General features: G+C 42.8%; 1 protein-coding gene across 5 annotated transcripts in view; it reads left to right on the top strand.

Annotated features, from left to right (window-relative positions):
• TAF5L (TATA-box binding protein associated factor 5 like) overlaps nucleotides 1–14,965 on the top strand; it is a 33,732-nt gene extending 18,767 nt beyond the window's left edge. For all 5 annotated transcript variants that reach the window (XM_070782127.1, XM_070782125.1, XM_070782123.1 and 2 more), the window contains 2 exons: nucleotides 3,318–4,042; nucleotides 11,099–14,965. In XM_070782127.1, the coding sequence (XP_070638228.1) occupies nucleotides 3,318–4,042; nucleotides 11,099–11,896 (1,523 nt within the window). In that variant the 3' untranslated portion in view covers nucleotides 11,897–14,965. The remainder of the gene's footprint in view (nucleotides 1–3,317; nucleotides 4,043–11,098) is intronic.
• Nucleotides 14,966–15,504: the final 539 nt, after the last annotated feature.

The following is a 15,504-nucleotide window of genomic DNA, read 5'->3' as shown; positions in this document are numbered from 1 at the left end:
CTGAAACTTAAGATTGTAAGGAGTTGAAAACAGCCCTTCACCCCAATAGAACATATTGAATGTCTAATTGATAAAATTGAATCTTTTTGTTAGTATTTTGAGATTGAAATTTTCCAGAGGTCTTCTAAAGAATTACAGTATTCAAAGAAATACCAAAATCTGTATTAGTCAGGGTTCTCTAGAGAAACAGAACCAACAGAATGGAATGTATATATAAAGAAAGAGATTTATCTTAAGGAGTTGGCTCATATGATTGCAGAGACTGACAAGTCCAAAATCTTCAGGGTAGGCCTGCAGACTGGGACCCAGGAGAGCCACAGTTCATGTCCAAAAGCAGTCTGCTGGCAGAATTCCCTCTTCTCCTCTTTGTGTTCCTAAGACCTTCAGCTGATTGGATAAGTCCCACCCACATATGGAGGGGAACCCACTATGCTTAGTCTACTGATTTAAATGTTCATCTCATCTAAAAAATTTCCTTCACAGAAACATCTAGAATGTTTGACGCAATATCTAAGCACTGTGTCCTAGCTTCATTGACACATAAAATTAACCATCATAAGTCTACCCACTGAACTTGGCACCCATACCCAACTTCTTAAAAGATAATTAATCTCCAAATAAAGATGATTAACAAGGTCATAATTCTGCCTAACACTCGGTACAGCTATATTTGGCCACTGGGTGCGAATAGCCGACTAATTGGAAAAGACCCTGATGTTGGGAAGGATTGAAGGCAATAGGAGAAGGGGGCAGCAGAGGATGAGATGATTAGATTGCATTGTTGACTCAACAGACATGAACTTCAGCCAACTGTGGGAGATAGTGAAGGACAGGGAAGTCTGGCAGTCTGTGGGGGTACATAGAGTCAGACAAGACTTAGCAACTGAACAACAACCAAGAATTCCCCAATCACTTTCTCAGAAGAAGAAACAAAGTCCACAGGTAATGTTTACTCTTCCTGAAACTCCGTGATTTGAATACAGGGACTTCCTGGTGGTCCAGTGGTCAGGACTCTGTGCTTCCACTGCAGGGGACATGGGTTCAGTCCCTGGTCAGGGAACTAAGACCCTGCATGCCATGTGGCACAGCCAAAAAAAGGAGTAAATACTATGATGCAAAGTCAGTGTAACTTATATTCTATGGTAAGGGGATAAGAAAAGAAAGGAAACAAAGGTATTTGCTTCTGTACAGATACTCACACCAACATGTTCATAATAAGGAGGAGTACTCATGATAGGTACAGTTCTGAGGTCTGAAACTGGTCACATGGTCATAGCTGGTCTTTAACTACCTTTTTCTACTCCCTATTCAGTATTGCTTTTACCTTTAGTTAGCACCTCAGCTGGTCCTGGTTCTTTACATGGTGGGATGACACAAACCTTCGTTCCTGAAGGGTCTGGGCCACTACTAGTCCTGCCTTGGTTGGATTGCTACATTTGTTTATTCACCTTCACCTCAGGGATGGTAGCACTAAGATGCCGTTAGTGACCTCCTCTGTTGCAGACACGCTCTCCTTTCCCCCTGTGGAGCAGCAGTGCAGCTTCCTCTCGGCAGTCAGGCTCAGTCACCCAGGGCCAGCACCAGAAAACCCTGCACCTGTTGGCTCAGAGGCAGGAGCCTACAGCAGCTGGGCAGCAGCCCTAATTCAGTGTGGGATCGCTGTAATTGAAGTTCATCTTCTAAGAATGCGTTTGAGTGGGGGCATGTTTATCCTTAAATGCACATACTATGCAGTTAATTCACCTGTGGTAAGATGAAATAGAGCATTAAGCAGAGGTAACATGCTGGAATCATCTCCCTTCTGATTAGAGAGATAAGTGCCCTAATTCAGTATTCCTGAGTCTTGAGACAGGTCTGGATTCCTTTCCATGGAATAAAAAAAGAAAATATCAGAATGTTACATAAGTGCTAACTTAAAGCATTTTTATATTAATTTACTTAGGTACATACAGACATTACACTAGATATGAAACTTGTATGCTTCCTTTATTTTGTTTGAACCTAAACTCATCTACAAATAAAGTACAAGTAAAATCACAAAAAATAAAGTTCAGATTAGCCAGTGAATATAACAGATGGATTTTGCCATAAATAGCTCACTGCTCCACATGGCGGAGAAGGCAATGGCACCCCACTCCAGTACTGTTGCCTGGAAAATCCCATGGACGGAGGAGCCTGGTAGGCTGCAGTCCATGGGGTCGCTAAGAGTCGGACACGACTGAGCGACTTCACTTTCACTTTTCACTTTCATGCATTGGAGAAGGAAATGGCAACCCACTCCAGTGTTCTTGCCTGGAGAATCCCAGGGATGGGGGAGCCTGGTGGGCTGCCGTCTGTGGGGTCACACAGAGTCTGACACGACTGAAGTGACTTAGCAGCAGCAGCTCCACATGGACCGAGGGCTGATGTTCCCCTGTTGCCCCGAGGTGCTGGTGCACAGGCGTCCCTCCTTGCTGGCCACTTGCCTCTGTCCACGTGGCCGTGGAACCTTTGCTCTGTCACAGCTCTCTGCCCTCCCTCACTTAGGTGTCACACACACACACCTCTGTGCTATTCTCATTAGCCTGTGACAAAACTGGACACTTATTTGAACATTCTTTGTCATGTGGTTTCATGGTGTTTAAGTCTCACATTGGTAAATTATTTAGTTTTAATGACATGAAAATATTCCTCTTATAAATTATCACTGCAAAGAGAAGTTGTCCTTTTTAACCAACAAAATCAAAATAAGTACACTGACAGGTGTGAGACACTTAGGGATGAACAATGTCGTCTTAGCATTGGGACATGCCAACCAGGGGGCTGTATGTGTAAGTGAACCCACTAAACTAAGAACTTTGATGTTATTGCAGGAGATGAGAGCACTAAAACTGTATGCCAGTACTTGCTAAAGACTATCCAGATAATTCTGAATTTACCTGTGTTTACTTTTTAAATTATCAAATTAAAGTTTCTGTGAAGAACTCGGTCTCCCCAGAATCCACGTAAGGTCTCTCCAAGGCCTGAGATCCCAATTTAAGCAACGCTAATACATTGGGGAAAATACTAACCCAAAGGCCTGGATACAAGCTCCTTTGAATGTATGTGAGAAGAGGCACACTGTTTAGCCTCTGGGCATCAAATTCCAGGTTTGCTGGCCTTCTGGGTCTGATCTTCCTTCCTTGGTCCAAAGTCTTTGGCTTCAAGTTTCCAGAATTTTGTGTTGGGCTTATGCTTCAATCCATAGCCTCAGAAAGTAAGGTCCTGGCCAGAAGGGGACTGTGCGCTCCACAGGAGACCATGCTGGTTATAAAGGCTTCACTTGTTTTTCCTTACAGATTCTGACTCCCAGCACAGCCATGAAGTGATGCCTCTCCTCTACCCTCTCTTTGTCTACCTCCATCTCACCCTGATCCAGAACAGTCCGAAGAGCACAGTGGAAAGCTTTTACAGCCGCTTCCATGGAATGTTTCTGCAGAATGCCAGCCAGAAGGATGTTATCGAGCAGCTCCAGACCACTCAGACCATCCAGGACATCCTGTCTAACTTCCGGCTGCGAGCCTTCCTGGACAACAAATACGTGGTTCGTCTGCAGGAAGACAGCTACAACTACCTTCTCCGCTACCTCCAGAGTGACAACAACACCGCGCTGTGCAGGATCCTCGCCTGGCACATCCATCTGGACGTGCAGCCCGCCAAGAGGACAGACTACCAGCTCTACACCAGTGGTGGTTCCTTCCGAGGCGAGGGTGGCGGCCTGGAGCCCGCCGACATGCCAGCGCCCATCCTGCAGAATGAGGCCGCGCTGGAGCTCCTGCAGGAGAGCATCAAGCGCGTCAAGGACGGCCCCCCCTCCCTCACCACCATCTACTTCTATGCCTTCTACAACACAGAGCAGCTGCTGAACACTGCAGAGGTCTCCCCGGACAGCAAGCTGCTTGCAGCAGGCTTTGACAACTCCTGTATAAAACTGTGGAGTCTGCGTTCCAAGAAGTTAAAGTCCGAACCCCATCAAGTAGATGTGTCCCGCATCCACTTGGCTTGTGATTTCCTAGAGGAGGAGGTAGGCATATCGATTTTTCTTCCCTGCACCTGCCTTACTAATGTGCTTCGAGTATTCTTACCAAACATGACAGATCTTACAGCAAATGGACTTCATTATATTCCTCATAATATAACTAATGCCAGACTAATGCCTAGTAACCTGTAACCAGTGAATTCCTGCTAATGGCCAACCTTGGCCAAGAGGGAAATGTTAATATGAGCTGAACATCATTAAGGAATGGTCAGTATGTATTACTACCTGAAATGTGGATACCATTGCTGAGCCTAAAGACCTTTAGCTATGTGTGTGAGTGTGCATGTGTACATATATAAGTAATCAGAAGTAGGTTTACTGGGTCAAAAGGTATATTGCTGTTTCCCAAGGGTAAACTAGGATGCTGTTTGTCTTTCCCCTCCCCCCAACCCTGGGTGCCCTTGGCCTTTCACAGCAGTGCAGTCCTCTGACTTCTCCCAGGGTGCCCTGTTTTCGTCCAGCAGTCTGTGTAATGATTTTGTTTGCTTTGATTGGGGGTGGTCATTGGAAAGGGCAGGCCTAGTGGCCTGAGTTTCAAGTCACTGAGAAGCACTGGTTCAGAAAAAGTGAGGGCAAAGGGAAATAGACATGGAACTTCACAGAGTTCACCTTGCCTGAGAGTGGTGCCTCAGAATTTGCAGGATGAATACCTTTGTCATATCACCATTGGAATTCAGGTAGCTCAGACTCAGCTTACTTTGGATAGAAAATTCTTTGCACTAGGTTGAAAGGTTAAGGGTTTTTTTAAAAAGTCACCCAAGTTAATTTCCAGTTGCTGATACGATGTCAAGAATATTGGATGTATAAAGTCAGCCTTTTTTACCTATTCCTGTTTTCTGAGTCATTTTCCAGTTAGCATGGCCTTTGAGTCTTTGCTTCTTGAAGCTGAGAGAGGAAAATTAGAGGAGTTTGTTATGATGAATAAAGAATCTAAATTCTGATGCACAAACTTTGATTTCTACAATCTGTAGTGCCTTCCAGAATACTTTTCATTGCATATTTGAATTATCAAGTTTCTTTTCATTGGGGACAGTTTTAGCTTCTTGGAGGCTCTTCACATGCAGTGAGGGATACTGCCCTCATCTACTCTGAATTTTCTGTTTAGAAAAATTATTTCTGCTGACCTTACTAGTTTTGATGATATGATACTGGTTTGGGGATTAGTCTAGGCATTAAAAAATAATATAAAGGAAGATAGCAAAGGCAGAAAGATAGCTGCAAAGATAGAAAGAACATTAGATTAAAATAAAAATTTTTAAGATCCCCCCCAGCTACCACTGAATTTTATAATATGTGAATTTTATCTCATTTTTTAAAAAAGAGCAATAACCAAAATCTTCTGTGTAAGCATAAAATTACCCCCAATTCAGCTGGATTTACAGCACTGCCCTCAGCTTCTGCCGTTTGTACTGGAAGGTAATCTTGATTGGCCTCGGGAATCTGTTTGATGGCCCAGTACTGCTGCTTCTGTCACCCTGCTGCTGGCAGCCGCCTTGTGGTAGAGACAGGCGGAGTGGAGAGCAGGACTGCTCTCCCACTTTTTTTTTCATTTTATCAGTAATATTTTCTTTTCCACTTTATTTTTTTGGAGGCTGATTACTATGCAGTATTATACTGGTTTTGTCATACATTAACATGAATCTGCCACAGGTGTACATGCGTTCCCCATCTTCAACCCCCCTCCCACCTTCCTCCCCATACCATCCCTCTGAGTCATCCCAGTGCACCAGCCCCGAGCACCCTGTCTCATGCATCGAACCTGGACTGGCAATCTGTTTCACATATGATAATATACATGTTTCAATGCCATTCTCCCAAATCATCCCACCCTCTCCCTCTCCCACAGAGTCCATAAGACTGTTCTATACATCTGTGTCTCTTTTGCTGTCTTGCATACAGGGTTATTGTTACCTTTTTTCTAAATTCCATATATATGCATTAGTATACAGTATTGCTGTTTTTCTTTCTGGCTTACTTCACTCTGTATAATAGGCTCCAGTTTCATCCACCTCATTAGAACTGATTCAAATGTATTGTTTTTAATGGCTGAGTAATACTCCATTGTGTATATGTACCACAGCTTTCTTATCCATTTGTCTGCTGATGGACATCTAGGTTGCTTCCATGTCCTGGCTATTGTAAACAGTGCTGCAATGAACATTGGGGTACACGTGTCTCTTTCAATTCTGGTTTCCTCATTGTGTATGCCCAGCAGTGGGATTGCTGGGTCATATGGCAGTTCTATTTCCAGTTTTTTCAGGAATCTCCACACTGTTCTCCATAGTAGCTGTACTAGTTTGCATTTCCACCAACAGTGTAAGAGGGTTCTCTTTTCTTCACACCCTCTCCAGCATTTATTGCTTGTAGACTTTTGGATAGCAGCCATTCTGACTGGCGTGAAATGGTACCTCATTGTGGTTTTGATTTGCATTTCTCTGATAATGAGTGATGTTGAGCATCTTTTCATGTGTTTGTTAGCCATCTGTATGTCTTCTTTAGAGAAATGTCTGTTTAGTTCTTTGGCCCATTTTTTTATTGGGTCATTTATTTTTCTGAAATTGAGCTGCAGGAGTTGCTTGTATATTTGTGAGATTAATTCTTTGTCCATTGCTTCGTTTGCTACTATTTTCTCCCATTCTGAAGGCAGTCTTTTCACCTTGCTTATAGTTTCCTTTGTTGTGCAAAAGCCTTTAATTTTAATTAGGTCCCATTTGTTTATTTTTGCTTTTATTTCCAATATTCTGGGAGGTGGGGCATAGAGGATCCTGCTGTGATTTTATGTCGGAGAGTGTTTTGCCTTTGTTATGTCTCTAGGAGTTTTATAGTTTCTGGCCTTATGTTTAGATCTTTAATCCATTTTGAGTTTATTTTTGTGTATGGTGTTAGAAAGTGTTCTAGTTTTATTTTTTTTACAAGTCGTTGACCAGTTTTCCCAGCACCATTTGTTAAAAAGATTGTCTTTTCTCCATTGTATATTCTTGCCTCCTTTGTCAAAGATAAGGTGTCCATAGGTGCATGGATTTATCTCTGGGCTTTCTATTTTGTTTTATTGATCTATATTTCTGTCTTTGTGCCAGTACCATACTGTTGATGACTGTGGCTTTATAGTAGAGCCTGAAGTCGGGGAGGTTGATTCCTCCAGTTCCATTCTTCTTTCTCAAGATTGCTTTGGCTATTCAAGGTTTTTTGTATTTCCATACAAATTGTGAAATTATTTGTTCTAGTTCTATGAAAAATACCGTTGGTAGCTTGATAGGGATTGCATTGAATCTATAGATTGCTTTGGGTAGTATACTCATATTCACTATATTGATTCTTCCGATCCATGAACACGGTATATTTCTCCATCTATTTGTGTCCTCTTTGATTTCTTTCACCAGTGTTTTATAGTTTTCTATATATAGGTCTTTGGTTTCTTTAGGTAGATATATTCATAAGTATTTTATTCTTTTTGTTGCAATGGTGAATGGAATCGTTTCCTTAATTTCTCTTTCTGTTTTCTCATTGTTAGTGTATAGGAATGTAGGGGATTTCTGTGTGTTGATTTTATATCCTGCAACTTTACTATATTCATTGATTAGCTCTAGTAATTTTCTGGTGGAGTCTTTAGGGTTTTCTATGTAGAGGATCATGTTATCTGCAAACAGTGAGAGTTTTACTTCTTCTTTTCCAGTCTGGATTCCTTTTATTTCTTTCTCTGCTCTGATTACTGTGGCCAAAACTTCCAAAACTATGTTGAATAGTACTGGTGAGAGTGGGCACCCTTGTCTTGTTCCTGACTTTAGGGGATATGCTCTCAATTTTTCACCATTGAGGATAATGTTTGCTGTGGGTTTGTCATATATAGGTTTTATTATGTTGAGATATGTTCCTTTTATTCCTGCTTTCTGGAGGGTTTTTATCATAAATGGATGTTGAATTTTGTCAAAAACTTCTCTGCTTCTATTGAGATAATAATATGGTTTTTATTTTTCAGTTTGTTAATGTGTTGTATTACATTAATTGATTTGCAGATATTATATTCCTGGGATAAAGCCCACTTGGTCATGATGTATGATCTTTTTAATGTGTTGTTTGGATTCTGTTTGCTAGAATTTTGTTAAGGATTTTTGCATCTATGTTCATCAGTGATATTGGCCTGTGGTTTTCTTTTTTTGTGACATCTTTGTCAGGTTTTGGTATTAGGGTGATGGTGGCCTCATTGAATGAGTTTGGAAGTTTACCTTCCTCTGTGATTTTCTGGAAGAGTTTGAGTAGGATAGGTGTTAGCTCTTCTCTGAATTTTTGGTAGAATTCAGCTGTGAAGCCGTCTGGTCCTGGGCTTTTGTTCGCTGGAATATTTCTGATTACAGTTTCCATTCTCTCCCACTTTGCGCCATACCGGACAACGGAGAGAGCTTGTCGATTGTCAGTTGCGTATTTTTAATATTTATGCAGCATGATAAAACCACAGGACCAAAAAGGAGAACTTACCCTCCTTTCCAGTTATGTGGATAGGACACCAGCCTCCCTGCAACCTCAGCCCAGCAGTGCAGCTCCTGTGTTCAGTTCATTTAATGTCTGGTCATTCTGCCCCAACCTGGTCATCTTTAAGTTTGAAAAGTAAAGTCAGTGTTGTCAATAATACTCAGTTCTGTAGTTTGTGTACCAGACTGTCATAGATCTATGCTAGCCAATAGGAATATAGTGTGAGCCGTATGTGTAATTTAAGTTTTTCTAGTCATCACATTAAAAAGGTAAGAAGTAGTTGGTATTAATTTTAATAATGTATTTTCAATTCATTGTAGCCAAAATATTATCATTCTGCATATAAGCAATATTTTCAAAATTTTAATGAAATCTGTTAGATTCTGCCTTTTTGTCTTAAGCCTTGGAAACCGTTGTGTATTTACACATATAGCACATGTCCATTTACACTGCCCAGCAGCCACCTTTTCTCTCCTCCATCAGGCTGCTGTCTGCTCACACAGTAGCAGTGTCTCACCTGCTTCCAGGTGTTACCCACTCCCAAGCCCAGCCATATTTAATTTCTTTCGGCTCCATTGGTAGCTTATTGGAGACAACCCAAGGCGTGTTCAGATCCCAGAGCACCCTGACCTAGGACTCACTGCGCTGTAACGAGGGCACTGGGGACACACTAGTCCAGAAGCAGACTCAGGGCTCCTTGGTCTAAGGCAGCATCAGCAGACTGTAGTATTCAAAGAGCTGTTTTTTCTTGTTCTTTTAAAATTTCTATTTTAAGCATATCTTATAATGTATATAATACAGTTTATTATTACATGAATGTATTTTACAAATTAAAAATTCATATTTGGGATGCATCTGGGGTAGAATTTACTGTGGTGGGGGGCGGGGTTAGACAGTTGTAGAACATTTGGGGTGTTGTCCTATTAGCGTGGGAGGGATGGGAGGGGTCTGTGTGGTCAGGCTTGGGTGACCCATTGCTTGTTTCAGGGTTTCAGCTCAACTGCACTGAGGCCATTGTGGGGCTGGCTGAGCCACAGAAGAAAATGTGTCCAAACTATTTTAAGCTGTGGTCCTGGCAGGGAGTTGATAGGGCTAGCCTGCAGGACTATTCTCGTTTCCTGATTTCTTGGTTTATAGAGTCAACAGGCACTTTACACAGGCTCAGGACAGTCATGGGGCCCCTGAGAAGTCCACCTGCCTCCCAGTGCATCCTCCTGTCTCTGCCCCTGAGCACTCAGAGGCAGGACCCACTGCCAGGACTTCCTGCTCCAAACGAAGACGTCTTACGCCTCAATAAACTCTCTGGTGTAGAGCAGTGAGTCATTCCTGAAATTTTAAAATATTATTGTAACCTCTTTGGAAAGGAAAATTACTAATATTCTTGGTAATGCTCAGTAGAACCTTAAGCTCCCAAATGCTTATGTGTTTTCAATGTTGATTATCTGGAATAGCCATTTTGAATATCCATGAACATCAATGTTTATTTTCTCATTTCTCAAAAATGTATACGTTGGAGGCATTCGTAAAAGGATGGCTTTTTTCTGTACAAAGGCTCACAAAGGTATGTATTTCTAAGCCAGCAAGGCCCATTTGGTTCAGGAAGCTTCATCTTAACTCTATTCCTCCAGTGTATAACTGAAACTCATTTGACTTTATGAATTCCAGGATTGAGATAGTTGCAGTTGTAAGGAGCTTGTCTGCGAGAGAATGAAAAGAAAGTAGATTTGAACCCACAGAATATGCTTGGGCGTGTGTCAGGGGGCGCCCCCCCCCCCCCCCCCCGGCCCCTGCCCCTTTTACCAGGAGTTGTCTTTCTTATCCCCACACATAGGGGTTTATTTCCAGGAATCACAAGAGTCACTTGACTCTGAGAGGAATTCTGAATCCTTGCCTCCTTTTTTACTTTGGGGAAATATTTGAGCCCATCCAGAAGGTCACGGTTTCAAAACTGTTCTTTTTTTTGGGTACCAACCGTTCATGTCTGGTTACAGGGCATGGGTGTAAGTTACTGATGACTGCACTTTCCTGGCCCACAGTTATTTCTGTGATATGTCCAGGTTTTATTTTTGGCTAAATTCCCACAGTGGTTCTGTATGCATCTTGAAGTGAAGCCACATCTGCCTCCATCATTGACCCCAGCTCTGGGGGTGATTTTTCTTGACTAGAAACAGGGAGCACTGTGGCCTACAAAGCAGTCAAGACTGACAGGGGAAGACATGCCTGTAGAATAAAAGAATCTAAGAACATAAAATCAAAAATAAATTTTTTCGAGTGATTGACTTTTGAAGTCTGTCCTTAGCATAAGAGAAAGGTCCACGGTCGTTACTCTGCAGTAGTAGCCTCACTATAGTGTTAGCTGCAAGGTGAATTTAAAGAAAGCAAGTTTGTAAGTTGTAGGAGACTTTTCATTTAGTTCTGCAATTACAAGGCGCTATCCTGGGGTCGCCCTGAAGGACAGAGCCATTTACTGGGTAGATGCTATTTCCCAAGCAGGTCTCTTTGTTTCTGGACATTTTGTTTTCCATGGCAGACCGCTAAACTCTCTTCTCTTGTGTGTGTCCCCACTACCCCCAGGATGACGAGGACGACAACTTAGGCACAGAGATGAAGGTCCTGCGGGGACACTGTGGGCCAGTGTACAGCACCAGGTTCCTCGCGGACAGCTCGGGGCTGCTCTCCTGCTCTGAAGACATGTCCATCAGGTACTGGGACCTGGGCAGCTTCACCAACACCGTGCTGTACCAGGGCCACGCCTACCCCGTGTGGGACCTGGACATCAGCCCGCACAGCCTGTACTTCGCCAGCGCGTCCCACGACCGCACGGCCCGGCTGTGGTCATTTGATCGGACGTACCCGCTGCGAATCTACGCCGGGCACCTGGCAGACGTGGACTGCGTCAAGTTCCACCCCAATTCAAACTACTTAGCCACGGGCTCAACCGACAAGACGGTGCGGCTGTGGAGCACTCAGCAGGGGAACTCCGTGAGGCTCTTCACGGGCCACCGCGGCCCTGTGCTCTCCCTGGCTTTTTCCCCCAACGGTAAGTACCTGGCATCAGCAGGCGAGGACCAGCGGCTGAAGCTGTGGGACTTGGCATCCGGGACCCTCTACAAAGAGCTGCGGGGCCACACGGACAACATCACCAGCCTCACCTTCAGCCCAGACAGCAGCCTGGTCGCGTCAGCGTCCATGGACAACTCCGTGCGTGTCTGGGACATCAGAAGCTCACACTGTAGCACACCTGCCGATGGCTCATCCAGCGAGCTCGTGGGCGTCTACACCGGCCAGATGAGCAATGTGCTGAGCGTGCAGTTCATGGCCTGCAACCTCCTGCTGGTGACTGGAATCACACAAGAAAATCAGGAACATTGATTTGGATCTTTGATATGACAGACTGGGGCGTGCGAAGGGCTCCAGACGGCAAGTCTTAGGACAGACAGATGGAATCACTAACAGACTGTGAAAGACTCCCCGTGTCCTCCCTTGCCCTGCAGATGTCCTGAAACCACCACTCTCGACTTAGCCCCGAAGTGTGGAAGGATAGGGGCAGGAAGGGTGGTGATGGGGAGCAAATGTGAGATAGGAATCACGGAGATTCCACTGTGTCCTCGTGTGGCCCTCCCTATCTCTGGCGCCAAGGTGCCCTTGCCTCGCTGGGGCTGCACTTGACCTGAGGATGTTTGCCAGGCACCCTCCCTGGGAGCAGTGCCGCAGGGTCACTGGGTGGAAGGGACTCTATCCAGGTAGGAAAGTGGGAGTGAGAATTAGGAAAGGGGGCAGGGTCATCCTGGCAAATGTCTTTCCTTTTCTGTGATTACAGAGAACCAGGATTTTTTATTATTGTTATTATAATTATTACTGAGAAGAGGAAACCTAGCACTGGCAGAGGGGGCCTTCTCTGCTCTCATCTTTCAGGTTTTACTCCTGGCACTGGCTGTGATACTTGGAATTTTGAGGTTCAGGGAATTCAGAGAACTTGGTCATACAGTGTATTGGGAGAAAGGGAAAATTCCTGGGTGACAGTTGGATCACTCCAGCTGACATGTTTCTAGAAGTGGGTGGGCACATTTGACTGAGAAAGTCTTGGGCTCTTGCAGCAATGGTGGGAAAGAAAGATTCTTTTTGTGGCTGCACTTCTGTTAACAATTCTCTCCCCCGAAAGGACGGATTGTGGTAAAGAAATGAAAGTAATTAGAAGTGGAAAGTCTAAAAGTGAAAGAATTAAAAAATGTTGAATTTCCAAATGATTCCGAGGTGTGGCTTTTCCAGCATCTTTTCCTCCTGAGATCATCCCTCCCACCTGCTTTGCAATAGCAGTTTAATAAACAGTCTGTGAAAAGGATTAAATATTTCTGTTTTCTGAAAAGAGTTATTTTGTATTTTGTTTTCTATTAAAATGTGTTTAGTTTCCAAAAAACAGTGTTGGCATCTCTTTTAACAGGCGGGTGTGCGGGCCGTTCTGGAAGGCACAGGGCACCTGTCTTTGGAGTGACAGCCAGTCGTGCAGACTGGACTCCCCAGCTGCCCTCCTGTCTCCCCTTGTATTCTGTTCAGCTGGCCTCAAATTGTGTTTCTTCTTGGCATTCACAGGGATTATTGAAAGCATTTAACACTTTTTTACACATCCAAGCTTGCCAGTTGCTGACCAGAGATGACATATATTTTTTTATCTGTAGTTATTTGGTGAGATCCTATTTGCGTTTTCTTTAAAGACCCCATGATAAAATCCCTAAGGGGCATTACAAATGATGTCATTTAACTAACTCCAACCATTTATTGTACCATTTCAGGTAAAGGACTTATTTAAAGATGTAAATGATGTGTGAAATTTTTTAATGTACTTTTAAAACATAATTTTCTGACAAGGACACTAGAATTCTATGCCCAGAAAGTTTTTTTTTAACTTGAGCCTAAAATACTAATTAACAGGAAATGTTTCTTATTCATAAAAACTCATGTATTTGAGACATTGTAAGAAATCTTTGGCAACTTAGCCAGACAGCATCACCTTCCACATGGTCTACTGGTAAAGCCTGGGATTCAAATGTGTTCTTATCTATAATAAATGAGCTCTTAGATTGTGTGGTATATTGCTAGAAACCATGAATTCCTAAATTGAGCTGAATCATTCTCAGAAGTGAAAATATCACTGATTTTAGGTTTCATGTTTGTTTTTTAATGCAGAATTTCTTTGATTAAACACATAAATGCCTTAGTTTGCCTTCATACTACGGATCTCATACACACTGTGATTTCATGTCAGGCTCTTAATGATCTGCATCTTTGGCCCTTTTCTTTTCTGGATTAATTTTAATGTGAACTAATTTAACTTTATAGAATGCCCCTCACTATTTTCCCAGAATCTTAGAAATATTGTAAGGGTCTGTATGTGTCCTTATGTCCACAAGCTGCCTAAGAACATGGTTACACTCAATTCTTTAGGTTCCTTTCTTGTATTATCTTCAGAGCAATCCTGTGAGGCAGATAGGACTAGAGATATTACCAGTTTGTAGATGAAATACTAAGATACCTGGAAGAACTGTTTTATCTATCTGTACCCAACACGGAATAGTCACGTCTCAGATGTATTATAGAGAGGGTCTATATTTCAAATCTTCAAGTTCTAGATAAAGGATATAGCCCTGAAGATAGAAAAACTTAAAAAACTCTGGAAAGGAAACATAAATTATTTAAAAGGCATGTATATAGTGCCTTCTATCTGCCAGAAACTCCAATTACTTTATGAAAATTAATTTATCTCCATAACATCCCTGTAAGTTAAGTGCCATTTTTATCCTCATTTTACAGATGAAGACTGAGGCACTGAAGGGTTAAGTCACGTGCCAAGGGTCATCGGTTACAGCTAATAACTGATGAGATCAGAATCTGAACTAGGCAGTCTGGCTCAGGGTCCATGCTTCTTGCAGTTTCCCTTCCTCCCCACAGAACCAGGTAAAGCGTGGCCTGAGGTCTGTAGTAACAATGTTTCTGGCAATAGTTAAAAGACTCATGCTTCTCTGTCAGGTCAACAATAAGCAGGATCAAGAACTGGCAGTAAGAAAAAACATATACATGAAAGACACCTGAGAATATTAAGTTACTTTAAAACACAATGATAATCTTTGCGAAGTGTGTAAGGTGGGGGGAAAAAACAGCTGAAATTTCTTAGAAAAATCTCTGTAATTTAGCAATAGACTGGCCAAAAGAGCAAAAATTAGGATGAAGGAATGAGACATAAAACAGAAAACAATTTAAAATTATGTTCAAGATCCAGCTTCTAAGGATATCTATGATTACTAGTTATTCATTTGTTTTATGCCTGTATTTAAAATGTCTTGGTTGTATTTAAAAAAAAAAAAACTTGCATATGTAGGCTTCTGATTTTGCTATTGCCCAGATTGGTATTAAGTACATGAATTAAAAGATTAGTCTGTACTTCAAGTTGTCTTTCAGTTGCATGTTTTAGAAGAGTGTTGGTTGTATCTCTGCCCGACTGACACCAAGACTCCAAACTGTTGTCACTACATAGCAGCCAGATGACTCAAACTGCTTTGTGGGGAACAGAAAATCTTCACTGTGGAGCTTAAAGAATGCAGACATTCCTTGTCAGTTTCACCCACTGAAGGACACTTTGGATCAGTCAGTTCAGTCGCTCAGTCATGTCCAACTCTTTGTGAGCCCATGAACTGCAGCACACCAGGCCTCCCTGTCCATCACCAACTCCCAGAGTCCACCCAAACCCATGTGCATCGAGTCGGTGATGCCATCCAGCCATCTCATCCTCTGTCGTCCCCTTCTCCTCCTGCCCCCAATCCCTCCCAGCATCAGGGTCTTTTCCAATGAGTCAGCTCTTCGCATTAGGTGGCCAAAGTATTGGAGTTTCAGCTTCAGCATCAGTCCTTCCCAATGAACACCCAGGACTGGTCTCCTTTAGGATGGACTGGTTGGATCTCCTGGCAGTACAAGGGACTCTCAAGAGT

Source organism: Bos indicus, chromosome 28 (genome assembly GCF_029378745.1).
Source record: "Bos indicus isolate NIAB-ARS_2022 breed Sahiwal x Tharparkar chromosome 28, NIAB-ARS_B.indTharparkar_mat_pri_1.0, whole genome shotgun sequence".
Taxonomy (NCBI): domain Eukaryota; kingdom Metazoa; phylum Chordata; class Mammalia; order Artiodactyla; family Bovidae; genus Bos; species Bos indicus.
The sequence above is the reverse complement of the archived record's forward strand: the minus strand, read 5'-3'. Positions and strand labels throughout refer to the sequence as shown.